The sequence below is a fragment of the Akebia trifoliata genome, chromosome 7 (genome assembly GCF_017979445.1).
Source record: "Akebia trifoliata isolate Shusen 1 chromosome 7, ASM1797944v1, whole genome shotgun sequence".
Lineage (NCBI taxonomy): Eukaryota > Viridiplantae > Streptophyta > Magnoliopsida > Ranunculales > Lardizabalaceae > Akebia > Akebia trifoliata.
In genome coordinates this window covers 23,041,157-23,055,402 of record NC_141381.1, presented here as the reverse complement: position 1 = coordinate 23,055,402, position 14,246 = coordinate 23,041,157, and the positions used below count along the sequence as shown (strand labels likewise).

Here is a 14,246-nt window from a genome sequence, read left to right as displayed (position 1 = left end):
TTTTCATTTTTTGTAAATCATTTGTGATGGGGTTAGAAATTTTGGAATAAACTGATTTTTGATGAAGATGATCTCTTACCATAGAGATCATCTTCACCAAAAATCAATTTATTCCAAAATTTCTAACCCATGTAAGGACAAAACATGTTGGGCAAATTGTATATATATATATAGGATTCATTCCAAGTTCAATGTATCTCAAGTAACAAATTAAGCGCATGTTATGACGTGATTATTGAGTAAAAGAAGGATAAAGTGAGGTTTGATAGGTAACAAACTTCGTAAATTAAGATTCCCTTGGAAATGCCAGAACTCCAATAGAGTTTTTTTTAATACAAATGCAACAGTTAAGGCTGCCGGCTAAATTTATTATTTATTATTTATTCTAAGGAATATAAATCGGTCCACCCAAATAAAATGATGGCTCTTAACTAGTCTGATGAAGAGTGCTGATTTTCTAAATAGAAAGTCTTCACGTGGTCAATATTGGGCTGATGTGGCACAGACACAGAACCATAGATCTGTTCCTCGGGATACAAAACTGCACATCACGTCATCCGAGTATTGATCGAGTAAAACTTTCATTATCCTAATTTGAACTCCAAAAGTGCTTTTGACCACTCAAATTTTGAGAAGTGCTGTTGAAATACTTTTGCAAACGCTCCCTAAGAATTTCAAAGAAAGAGGGAGGTCAAAAATCTAAAGGGGAGGGACAGACATATTGACCTTACCAACTCCATAGAAATGAATGAATCAATGATCCCAAAACGAACATAAACAATTCAAAGTGCGAGTTCTCATTCATCAACTTTCAGAGAGAGAGAGAGAGAGAGAGAGAGAGGCCAATGGCAGCCATGACAGGTGTTGCACTCTCATGGCGGTCGAAGCTCTCACAGAGACAGAGACCACCCTCTTCAACCCCATCTCGATCTTCTTATTATCGCTACTCATCTCAAATAAAAATGACAATTTCAGTCGAGAAGAAGGATTTCACGCTTAAGAAGTCCGAAGAGATATTCAATGCTGCCAAGGTTCGGAAACATGCCTATACTATACTATACGCATCTCTTCTTAGTCGCTATTTTTTCTATGTTTTGATATCTGTTGTGAAATGGGTCTGCTCTAAAATTAGTGAACATATCGTCTATTTTTAGGGAAGAGTGTGTTTTTAAAGAAAATTTTGAAGATGGGTTCGTTAAATTCCTTAGAATATGTGGTGGCTATTGGGTTTGTGTTTTCAGCTCTACTGTGAAATGGGTTTGGTTTAAAATTGAGGAATATGAATTATCAAGTTTTAGTTTCATATATATATATATATATATATATATATGGGTCAGGTTCAAGGGACATATGAGAAAACATATGTAAAAACAATGTAACATTAATAAATTTTTAAAATATGGGTTAGAAATTTTGGATTGATCTGATTTTTTGTGAGGATGATCTCTATGATGGGAAGATCATCCGAAAAAAAAAAATCAGTCCAATCTGAAACTTCTAACCCTATTAAAAGTGATTTAGAATGTGGACCGTCGATTTTTTGCCAATTTTTGTAAATAATTTGTAAATCACTTTTGATGGATTTAGAAGTTTCTGATTGAGCTGATTTTTTGTGAGGATGATCTTCTCATCATAGTGACCATCCTTGCAAAAAATCAGCTCAATCAAAAACCTCTAACCCATATTTTGAAAAACCATTGTTTTTTCGTATGTTTTTACATATGGCCCTTGAACCGCCCCCTATATATATATATATGGTCGGGATCCGTAGACAACATTCTAGACAACGTGTTTTGTCTTATATGGGCAAAAAGTTTCGAGCTGATCTTTTGTGAGAGTGACATCTATGGTGAGGGTATCATCCTTGAAAAAATCAGGCCATTCTGAAATTGCTAGCTCCAGTTTAAAAGTTAAAGAATTGTGGATCGTTTATTTTAACCATTAGCTTGTAACCACTTTTCATAGCGTTAGAAGTTTTAGAATCAGCTGATTTTTTGTGAGGATGGTCTCTATCACTTTTCATAGCGTTAGAATTTTTAGAATCAGCCCATTCTGAAACTTTTTGCCATATATAGGACAAAACGTTATCTAGAATGATGTCTACGGATCCTGACCCATATATATATATATATATATATATAAAATATATCAACCAGTTTGATTGTTGGTCCAGACTTAAGACTATCAATTGGACTTATAGAAGATTCAGCTCTTGGGGTTGATTTTAGTTGATATAAGAAGATTGATTTATGGTTAAATCCTTATAAACACCAACCACAAATGATATGCTTAATTATTTTTTTCTCTTTTCTTTTACTATAAAATATAATAATCTTGTTGTACAACGAGAAAATTACATAATTTTAGAAAATAGGGAACTATGTGTAGAAGCAAATTGTGGCTGAATGTTGTACATGATGTGTTGATTCTCACCCCAGATTGTTGATGTTTCAGCTGAAATTGTTTGTGCTCAATAGTTGGTCAGATAGACATTTATCCTTCTCCTCTAGCCGATATAACTCGATCTTTTAACCTAAATCAAGCCGATTAGATGTCCAATTCTGCCCTTTATGCTTATTAGAGTTTGATTGCTCTTTGACTTTACTTGCTTCTGTCTCCCTATGAGCCATTAAACCCTTATTATAGTTACAAAGATATTAAACCCTGCTGTCGACTACCACTCACCATGTTGGTCTATGAAATTCAGAAAAACAAATATTTTCTTGGAAAAATCAATAAGTCTGATTGCTAGGATCATCGATGTCCTTGTACGATTCCTATGTTTCTTCTTAATCTTGAGCCCTTTTTTAAGTTCATTTGACATTGTTAAAGAGTTACCTTGCTGATTTAGGCAGATCGATCAATTGGCTTTCTATAATCCAGATTCCTCTCAGTTATGCTATCCATGTTACTTTAAAACACATTGGACCTTAAAACGCAAACTTACCCTCAACCTCTACTGTTTTGAGATAATGGACCAATAGTAAAAAAAAAAATCCTAGTGAGTAGTGACTGAAATCTACTACAATTTTCCCTTATTTTTGTGCTTGAACTCCAACCATTCTAAAGTTAGCAGTCCACCTCCTTTGATGTTCTGGCATTTGATGTATTGTAGATGGAATCTTCACAACTTCTTCTCGGGAACTTTGTTTTTGAAGGTACTGCAGTTGAGTTCTTAAAGGATGTACTAAATATGTGTTTCATATTTGATACAAATGTGAGGCTAAATATAGAATAATAAAGAAGGTTAAGTCAAAATGTTTTTGTGGATTTTAGTCCTGAAAGAATGTAAGGGAATCTCCAATTTTTCTTCAAGATGAGGTTCTTTGTACATGGTGACAATTTATAGGGACTCTCTTCTTTTTGGTAATTTTTTTTTGGTTTCTCAACATTTCATCATCGTTGAAGCCTTATCCCATAGGTTTGGAGTCTGGTTGAATGAATCTTGTTTCTCCATTAAATTCTTATCATATTGATTTTACTTTTCGTTGTAGGTTACATATTTGTAAAGAGTGATGCAACGCCTTTGGCTATAAGAGATTTCTATTAAACATATAGGAGAACATATTTTCATAAAGTTTTAGAAAGAGAGAATATGATCATTTCAGTTACATAAAGTCTCTTAACACAAGGGCATTTTTTGAAGCTCTATCTTTTCTCACTGTGAAACCTTGACCACTGTTTCCTGGCTCAACTGAAGCTATTTAAAGGCTATTTACCAAATTTCATACTGAGAGTCACATTCAGATTCCTACTTCTTTGTCATTTTCTTTCTTATTCTCAATATTCAATCCTCTTATTCTGTTTATCTATCTGGTCTTTAAATTCAATGAAAAGGCTTGAGTTTCTAACATGTTGAATATGAACTTATGAAAGTCTGTGGTTGTAGGATTTGATGCCTGGTGGTGTAAATTCTCCTGTTCGTGCCTTCCAATCAGTTGGTGGACAACCTATTGTGATTGATTCTGTTAAGGGATCACACATGTGGGATGTAGATGGCAACGAGTACATTGACTATGTCGGTTCATGGGGCCCAGCAATCATTGGTCATGCTGATGATGAGGTACAATTCTTTATTCTCATTCCTAACCATAAATTGTGCTTTGGATTTGTCAAAATAATGTGTACAAAAGGATATCAGCACATCCTTAATGTAGGTGTAACTATGTTAGGGTATTTCTTTGGACATTTCTAGGGTACTTTTATCTGTAAATCTTCTGTTTGATCCTGCTTTCGAAATGCTTGTTCTCATTTCTTCCCCGAAAAGAGCTATGGGTTTTTAGAGCTGCGATTGGCATCCCAACTTTTTACTTATTACACCCCAATTCCTTAAGTAGCTCTCTCATTTTTTTTGGGTCTAGATTTCTAATTTTAGGTTGTGGATTTTATTAGCCTAATCCTAATTGTAAACAACTACTGAAATTGTTTGAATGATTGTTATAATGTTTTGTAATGTTGAGATGAACTAATCTTGGAGTAGTGTGTTTTAATCTCTAATTGGGGCTTGACAAATGATTTAAGGAATTGGGGTGTAATAAATAAAAGTTGGGGTGCCAATTGCAGCCCCCACTTCCTCCGCCTCCTCTCTCTCTTGATTTATGCCTCTCTTTTTTCATGCTTAATTTATAAACTTTGATGTGTATATTTGACATTAACCTGGAATCCCTCTTTACTTCAGATTCTTGTAGCCTTGGCTGAAACAATGAAGAAAGGGACAAGCTTTGGTGCTCCATGTGTACTTGAGAATGTGTTGGCACAGATGGTGATCTCTGCTGTTCCAAGCGTCGAGATGGTTCGGTTTGTGAACTCAGGCACAGAAGCTTGTATGAGTGTCCTTCGCTTGGCACGTGCTTTCACTGGCCGACAAAGTATCATTAAGTTTGAGGGTTGCTATCATGGCCATGCAGACCCCTTCCTCATCAAGGCTGGGAGTGGAGTTGCCACTTTAGGTCTCCCCGACTCTCCAGGTGTCCCCAAAGCTGCCACCTCTTATACCCTTACCTCTCCCTTCAATGATCTCTCAACTGTTGAGAACCTCTTTGAGACTCACAAAGGAGAGATTGCTGCCGTGATCCTTGAACCCGTAGTTGGAAACTCTGGCTTCGTTACGCCCAAGCCTGGTTTCTTGAATTCTCTTCGTCGAATCACAAAAGAAAATGGTGCTCTCCTCATCTTCGACGAAGTTATGACAGGTTTCCGTTTGGCTTACGGTGGAGCTCAGGAGTATTTTGGGATAACTCCCGATTTAACGACACTTGGGAAGATCATTGGTGGTGGGCTGCCTGTTGGTGCTTATGGGGGGAGAAGAGAGATAATGGAGATGGTTGCACCGGTGGGGCCCATGTACTAGGCTGGAACCTTGAGTGGGAACCCATTGGCAATGACAGCTGGCATTCACACACTAAAGAGATTGAAAGAGAATGGGAGTTACGAATACTTGGATCAAATCACTGGGGAGCTCATTCAGGGGATCTTGGATGTTGGAAAGAGAGCTGGGCACAAATTATGTGGCGGATATATTAGTGGGATGTTTGGTTTCTTCTTCACAGAAGGACCAGTTTACAGTTTTGAGGATGCAAAGAAGAGCGATGCCACAAAATTTGCAAGGTTTTATAGGGGAATGTTGGAGGAAGGTGTGTACTTTGCACCATCTCGGTTTGAGGCTGGATTTACGAGCTTGGCACATACTTCCGAAGATATCCAACGGACTATATCAGCGGCTGAAAAGGTTTTCCAGCAGATTTAGATTATTGACCTTTTTTTTTTTTCACTTTAGTTTTCTTTTTTGGTGGTTATCTTTATCTATATTCATAATAATAATAATTCAGTTTGGTGTTCCACCTTATCTAGAGAAGTTGTATGCCTTTGTTTTGTAACAATTTCTTTATATTTTTTTTGAGTCGTGCTGGAGTGATATTAAAACTGACACCGATTCACACATTGCTGATTTGGAGGTGCAGACAGAACCATAGATGCTTTTCATTCATATCTCGATGAAAAGCATCTATGGCTCTGCACACACATCTACCTCAGCAATGTGTGAATCTATGTCAATTTTAATGTCGTTTCAGCATTTTCCTCTTTTTTATAGGTAAATTTTTTTTATTAATAAAAGGTGACCAAGGTAGCCACCAAGCAAGCTACAACAAGAACGAACAAAACAAGTAACATTACAAAACTAAACAACACGACCCAGCAACAAAAGCCCTATATAAGTTATTACACACAGAATCCCGATTCACTGAGAGATCGAAAAAAAACTCCTTTAAATTCTTCATAGTTTTGCTTCAGTAAAACAATAAACCCAAAAAGGACAAGATCGTTCCGCGCAAGGAGTGCTCCTTTCATTCAAAGATCCTGCTATTCTGCTTCAACCAAATACCCCCAACAAACTGCAAAAGGTGTTAGGATAATGAGCCCACACAATTTTGTATCTTGTAAGACTATCAATTGTAATCTTTACTTAGATGAGAAGTTGGTGTTACCTCTATGAACCATTATGATATTTCTCTCCTCTGACAACAACATCTTTTCTTTTCCCCTTCAACAATATTAGATGGGTTTCTTCGTCATAAGTTTCTAGACAAAACAATTTCCAAAAACTTTCACAATAATCAAACTACCATGAAACAAAATCCAATTTTTCCACTCAACTGGATTCAATAATTTCATGATAGGCAACTTCTATACCCATAAAAAAACTCTAACAATTATATGGGCCATGATATCCAAAAAAAAGGAGCTAATTTCATGGGTGCTTGTCCTGAAGTTGCTTTGGAGGTGGTGGAGGGAGAAAAGGAATCCAAGTTCTTGGGTCTCCTAGACTGAAAACAGGTGGTGGAGGGGGTGAGAAAAACAGAGATGGGATTGGAGGAAGAGGAGGGAGAGGTGGGAATGGGAAAGGAAGTGATGGTGGCTTCGACACTGGTGCTGGAGGGAAAGGAAAATATGGAAAAGGCGGCAAGGGTGGGAAGGGAAATGAGGGAAGAGGTGGTAAGTTAGGGAAATGAGGCCAAGGAAAATTAAATGGTGGAAAACAAGGAAAAAAGAACTTTGAGGAGTTCAAAGAATTTGACAACTCCTCTTTGTGTTCTCCACATAAGGTAATATTCCTCTTGGGTGGTCTGTAATTCAATGCATTTAAGCTATAAAAGCAAAGATTATCTTGTTTTGATTTGATTGCTATTTCATCTGATGTTGTCTTCAAACCAGGAACATTGCATGAAGATGAAGAGCTCCCAATTAAGCTTGCTTGGCAAGACGACTCGATTGCTAAACCTTCTGCACACTTGACTCCATCAATAGATGGTATTTCCAACTTGTAAATTCCATACTTATCTGTTGTTCTGTTAACTGAGAAGGAGATTTGTTCTGTGGTGGTTGGTGAATTTGCTTTGAATTTGCAGTCTAGGTGCACTTTCACGCCTGTCAGTCACAACATAAACACTAAATGTCAAAAACTTTTCACTCAAAACTAGGGCTGCAACCTGGGTGGGTTGGATGGATCCGAGGGTAAATCCAGGATTGAACTCAAGTGACAAAACCCTCAACCTGAGCTCAACTCAACTCGACCATTGGGCCTGATCTCATTAACCCAAGCTCAACCCGAGATTAAGCTTCTAAAATCGGGTTGAGCTCAGGTTAGCCCGAATTAAGTAATTTTTAGCAGGTTGGGCAAGTTGGACAAATAAATTTTATATCTTAAAGAAGAAATACAACATCAAAAACAAAATCAATAGACTATATATAAACATATATGTATCAATAGACTCAAATAGAAAGAAAATTCAAAAAAAATATTTCCCTTGGTTACAAAAAATATATGCAGGATGAAACAATTCTAAAAATACTTCAAACATATATAACTAATATAAAAACATGGGGGGGGGGGGGGTGGCTTTCTAGGGCCATATAAGAAACCAAATGTCATGCCAAACCATAGAGATCATCCTCATAAAAAAATCTGCTCATTCTGAAACTTCGAACCCCATAAAAAGTTTACAAAAATTCGATGGTCCCTGATTCTTCAACTTGTAAACTGGGGTTACAAGTTTCAGAATGGGCTGATTTTTGGTGAGCATGATCTTCTTGCCATAGAGATCATCCTCATACAAAATCAGCCCCTTCCAAAACTTTTAACCCATATATTGGAAATGTTTGGCACAATGTTTGGTTTCTTACACGACCCTTGAACTTGACCCATAGAAATATTTATATATTAGTATACATCATTGGGTTCGGGTTGAGTAGAGTTGCACGAGCTCAACCTGAATTGTAGTCGGGTTGAAATATTCTAACCCAGACTCAAACTCATTTTCTACATAACTCCATCCAAGCTCACCCATCAATCGGGTTGAGTTTGAGCTAGCCCTCTTGAGTTGTAGTAGTCCTACTCAAAGCAATGTAAGAAAACTTGAACCTAGTTCTAGTTCTGGGTCTTGGTGTTTGTTACCTGGTAAGAAATAACTGTGTGTAGAGAAGGTGTTGTTGGAGCAAATGTCACAATACACAGCACCTATTACAGTGATTTTAGAGATGGATCTTGTTGGTTGAACTTCCATTGAAAGTGAATGAGTAAACAAAGATGCAAGAATAACCAATAAAATCCTTTGATCCATGGGAACGTTTAGGAGAGAAGAAAAAGCTTCTGCACAAGTTTCAATGGTAATAGTTAGTAGGTCCTGAAGGGCTTCAGAAGCATAATCACATAGATGGAGAGATGATCCTTCCGTTACCAAACAAAAGATATAGCTGGAGAAAATTGAGTATTTTATAAAGGAATATAAACCCGTGAGTAGTTGGTGACTTTGTGGGGATAAAAGAAAGTGCAATCAAAGAGTTGAGGGGTTCCTTTTAACTAGAAACAAAGACATGTGAAGGAGTCCTTTTGGTGTATCTGGCAATTGAGGTTGATGGAAGGAGTTTTATAGCTCTTGGTCTTGTAGTAAATTCATGAGTTTCTAGACAGCTTTAAAAAAGCTAAGAATATGTGGACCACTGATGGAATGTAAGATTGGTAATTTTAGAAGTTATGGTTGAGATCTTGTCATGTTTTTTTACTCCTAGTTTTCTTTCTTTCCTTTCTAAGGACTAGATGGACAGCAATTTTTTTTAACTCTGAGCTGTGGCATTCATGTTTTCAAAACTCAGTTTTACGTCTCGTCTCATCCATGGACGAGAGCAAGTTGTCTCAAACGAATCAAATAGGCTTGGACTAGATAAACTATTTAACTCAATTTAAAATGATTTACTTGTATATATTTAAATGAAATAAGTATCATTTTTTTAATACAATAAGGTAGATATAAAGTCATGTTTTATTTATATAATAAATATTTAAATTCTAAAAATAATTATTATTTTAATCAAAATTTACAAAATCCCAGTTGACTTGGCCGAGTTTTGCTGACTCGTCTGAGATTTTCAAAATATTGTTTGAGTCATCTTGTTTATCTTGTGAGATGGTTTGAAGGACAAGACATTGTGTATATCTGTCTCGTTATTGAACGATACCGAGATGACTCGGCAAATCAACTCGATTCGAGTACACATGATGGAAGACATCTTAACTTATCTTTTTTTTTTTTTCTTCTTGGGATAGGTTTAAAATGTGAAGGCAGTGTTTTGACCTTAAATTTTAGGATTGGATATTGGTTTTAGAGTGGTATTTACTACTTGCAAACTAAAAATCATGAAACTTGGCAGTTGGCACACAAGCAGAGGATGAAGAACAGTAATAAAAAAGTATCACACTTTGGTACACATGCAAATGATCAGAGACAACTAATCACTGGATCCATCTGAGAGATATTTTATACTAAAACTGCTCTGATCAGATCATCTCATTCATCAACTTTTTAGGACTTTTGTTCGATACCCAATATGAGCAATATTTTTCTTGGGGCCACCCACGAACGCGTTCCCTCACTTACCGGGTGCATGTGATGTGCAATGTGCCTGGGGAGGGTTCCATACGCCTTGGTTCTGGCCCTAGCTCATCTGATCCCCCTAATCGGATGTAAGTCCCGACACCCCTGTTATAAAATAAAATAAAAAAACCTTTTAGGACTTTAACGACATAACTTTTAGTTCCTACTACTACGACCAGTGCAATATTGGCCTTTTGAACTATTCAACATGTGCATAAGGTTGAACATATTGGAGTTGAAAGAAATTAGAGAAGATAAAATTATAAATTACATGTTCAAAAACATATAGTACTAGCCCTCAATAGTTGATAAACTAAAGGAAAGTCAATTACAATGATTTACTCATGTAACGAAGACAAATAACAGTCTCAATTAAACAAATATACAATTTGAAGGTTTGAAAAAGCAAGAGAAAGATGAAAAAGGACTTTGATTAAGATAGTGAATACGATAGAATTAAAGATAAAAAATGTCTTTGGACAAAATTGAAAGGAGGATCACGATTCATCAAACAACTTGATGATCTCAAGCCCCACATGTTGCACCATGTTGAGGTTGGCACTTGCCGTCAACTCTGAACCACCTCGATCACATCTCGAAAGCTTTTTGAAAATAATTTTTTTTAAGTCATTGTTTTTGTAGAAAGAAATAATTTATTGAGAATTTTTTATTATATTTATATTTTTCTATTGGGTTTATATAAATTAAAAACATCGATCAATGTGAAAAGATAATCAATCAATCCAATATTTTAATGTACCTAATTGATGCAAATATAGATTTTCAATATATATGATGAGATACACTTTAACATTGATATAGTGCATTTCATGTACATTATTATATTGAAAATAATTTCTAATAGGGGTGCAACTTAGTCCGGTTCAAACGAGAATCAAACCAAACCGATGACTTTGGGGTGGTTTGGTTTGGAGTAAGTTGCGGTTCGGTTCCGGGTTACAAAAATGGAGAACCGATCAATTTGGTTCGATTCTAAGATCAAACTTGTATAAAACCGAACCAAACCAAGAATTGACCCTTATGCAATAAATAAATATATGTGTATATGATAATTATTATGAATTATTTTAGGAGTTAGGACATATATTAATGATCTTTTATGAATGATATAATGATTATTTATGGATGGATTTGTGATTTATTGTATGAAATTTTATGTTATTTTTTTCATTAAAAAATATTACTTAAAAAATTATAGAATATTGGCAATGAGTAGAATCAAACCGAACCAAACCGACTTCAATTCGATTTGGGTTGGTTTGATTCCAATGGAATTTGGTTCGGTTTTGGTTCTTATTTGTTGGAATTATTATTATTATTATTATTATTTTCATAATTAAAATTATTTTGTGGCCTTTTCACATATACAAATTTTATATAAATACTGGATTGTAATTTGTTCAAAACATTAAGGATAAAATTGGAAATCACGTTAGTGGTCTGGCATTGGTTACCAGCATCAAATATGATGGGTTAGTGAACATCCTATCAAAACTTAAGTGGTATTCACCTAATACTAGAATTCTACGATGGGTAGAAAATCTAGTATCCTCTATTATAAATAAGTGGCCGTCCCCCCCTCTCTACACACAGATCATTCTATTATTGAGATAGAGGTTCCCATCACCAAAAGTGTAGGCAGAGTTGGGGTAGTGCGCCTGTTCTTTGCAGATCAAGATTAACATACTCTCCGCGGATAATCGGAAAAGCGAATCCAGGTATTTTACAATTATTGTTCGTTCGATTCGATTATTGTATTGTTTGTTCAAGATCAAATCCTAGATCCATGCTTATTATGTTCGTAGTTATTGCAAACAATATTTAGTAGAATCGACCTATGTCAGTTTGGTTCCAATTTGACCTCAAATCGAATCACGTTGCACCCCTAATTTCTAAGCCATTATTTTCAAGCATTTTTCATGATCGTCTTTAGAACAGGCAAAACTCACCTTACCAGCTGGTTTTGTGGGGATGAATTAGGCCCATGGGCTTTTACAGTCCAATGCATCAATCATAGTATTTTTCGACCAAGAAGTACACCATTACTTGAAACGCTAAGGTGAAAGAGAGGTAGATGTCCACTTTCAAAGCGGGAATCGACATGGGTGGTATGGGATGGAGGGATGGAATCAAATTTCTATGAATAGTGTTATAGAACAAAAAATGTCATGAACATTTTGCAAATGTGATTCGACACCAACTACAAGCAACCATTCAAATTGGTCGAGATTTTTTCAATCAAGCTTAATTAAATTTGCCATTCGATGAAAATAATATTATTAGCAAAATGTAATCCCTGATGGTGCTTCTTGTCTTCGTTAGAAGAAGAACAACAACAAAATACATTAGAAAGTGCTTATAAATATGGACTCTAAAATATTTAGACCACTTCAAATATTTAAAAGTTGAATTGAATGTCCATTGAATCAAATTCGAAAACTCTTGAGTCAAATCAAATCAAATTATATTAATTTATGAATGTTTAAAAATATTTTAAAATAAATAAAATATTTATTTTTAAACATGTTAAAAGTGTACTCCATACAAATAGAGAACTATTATTGGCACCTCAACTTGTACTTATCACACCCCAATTTCTTAATCTATTTATTTCATCCCAATTATTAAAGATTAAAACACACTATTAAAGCATTACAAAGATTTGACTCAGATACAAGTCAACATTACAAAATATAAAACATTTCAGTAGTGGTTTACAATTAGGATTAGGCTCATATAAAATCCTAAGCATAAAAAATAGAAATCTATAAAAAAGAAAGAGAGAGATACTATAGATTGGCGCGTGGGGTATAGCCTAAGTGCGGGGTGTAGGGATTAGTCTGGTGCGCTCAAGCTGGCCCAGATACCTTTCGTTATCAAAAAAAAAAAAAAAAAGATACTATAGATTGGCACTCTTAACTTTTATTTATTCTCAACCACTCACTTGTTTTCTTATATTTTATTGGGGTGTAATAAGTAAAAGCTGGGGTACCAATAGCAGTTCTCTAAAAATACTATATATAATCAAATCACTCGATCACGTTTCTAACCTAATTCGGTGTATTTTTCAGTTAACTCGGTTGGATTGGCAAGCTGTTCCATCAGTTTGGGGCCAAGTCATTGCGAAATCCAATTGATTCAATAGCAATATATAGAACTTGGTTTGTTGAGCCAATTCAATTGGATTTGACGGTTACTTGACCCAAACTCGATTGGACCAACTTCTAGAGTAAACTTAGCTGAGTAAGCTAAAAAACTTGAACAAGTTATTTGGTTATTAATATTTTTGTGAGAAATAAAAAAATAAATATTTTATTTATTAAAAGCGATTGATAAATTAAATATAATTTTATTTTCGACTCATTTGAGTCGACTTGCTAATTTTTTAGTTGAATCAATTTGATGGACATTTAATTCGAGTTTTAAAATAATTTTTTAATCGTTTAAATTTGAAGCATAGGAGTACCTCAAATATTATCAAATCAACATATTTCTTTAAATCTCAAAAATCGTTGAAACGTTAATTACAGTATTTTCATTTAAAAATCCTTCTTACACTAATATTTAATAAAGTGAGTACTAAAGAGTCCATATTTTTTAGAAGGGACTTTTTGATACATATTCTAAAGGAAAAATTAGTGTGCGATTGCTTCGTTTTTAGTGAGTAGAAGAGTGAAGAATCGAAGAAAATGGAATCAAATTGTGGAAGTTTTGAGGGAATTTGAAGAAGGTTGTTTGACCTCAATAGGGAGATTGAGACAAGTTGTTCATGCCATGGATGTTGAGATGCAAGCAAGGTTGGCATCCGAAGGTGGAAGTAAGCTCAAGATGCTTCTCACTTACATCGATAATCTTCTCAATGGGTATAACAAATTTGATAGTTTTTATTTGTTTTGGATTTCTGTGATTGAAGATTTATGATTTGTGTTACAATAATGGTGTTGGGTTCTTTCTGTTGATTTTGAAAATGGGTTGCTAGTTTGGTATAAAAAAATTTGATACTTTTTATTTCTTTTTGGATTTCTGTGATTAAGGATTTGTGATTTTTGTTACAATAATGGAGTTTTTAAAATGTATTTGAGTCCTTTTTGTTGATTTTGAAAATGGGTTGTTAGTTTAGTAGGATTGATGAAGTTTAGTTATTCTTGTTTGTTTATGTTAATTTGTTCTGTATATCTTGAATCAAAGGAATCGATCAGAATGCTTTGGACGTCTTCTTTTATTTACTATAACAGGAAGGGTGCTTGCTTGATTGTGCTCTTCTGTGTGATACTGTAAGCTTGGAGTTAATTTTGT

At 35.0% G+C, this 14,246-nt stretch overlaps 1 protein-coding gene and 1 pseudogene across 3 annotated transcripts; one reads left to right on the top strand and one right to left on the bottom strand.

Annotated features, from left to right (window-relative positions):
- Positions 1-691: 691 nt before the first annotated feature.
- Positions 692-5,836, top strand: LOC147398436 (glutamate-1-semialdehyde 2,1-aminomutase, chloroplastic-like; annotated as a pseudogene). Its single transcript, XR_015179858.1, has 3 exons — positions 692-1,031; positions 3,890-4,063; positions 4,679-5,836. The product of XR_015179858.1 is annotated as a glutamate-1-semialdehyde 2,1-aminomutase, chloroplastic-like (transcript).
- A 317-nt stretch (positions 5,837-6,153) lies between these two features.
- Positions 6,154-8,798, bottom strand: LOC147398435 (uncharacterized). 2 transcript variants are annotated; one of them, XR_015179859.1, is made up of 3 exons: positions 8,453-8,798; positions 6,486-7,425; positions 6,154-6,392 (listed from the first exon to the last, which is right to left on the bottom strand). XR_015179859.1 is itself a non-coding variant. In XM_086447629.1 (2 exons), the coding sequence occupies exons 1-2, from the start codon at positions 8,616-8,618 to the stop codon at positions 6,749-6,751; spliced, it is 843 nt and encodes a 280-aa protein (XP_086303755.1). In that variant the 5' UTR covers positions 8,619-8,798; the 3' UTR covers positions 6,154-6,748. The 2 variants fall into 2 exon arrangements, 1 of the variants encoding a protein (XP_086303755.1); XM_086447629.1 differs by having other exon boundaries at positions 6,154-7,425.
- Positions 8,799-14,246: the final 5,448 nt, after the last annotated feature.

Coding starts and splice junctions, on each gene's coding strand:
- LOC147398435 (XM_086447629.1), bottom strand. CDS start 8,618: ATGGATCAAAGGATTTTATTGGTTATTCTTGCATCTTTGTTTACTCAT. Junction 7,426..8,452: donor ACACAGTTATTTCTTACCAG/GTAACAAACACC, acceptor TGTGACTGACAG/GCGTGAAAGTGCACCTAGAC.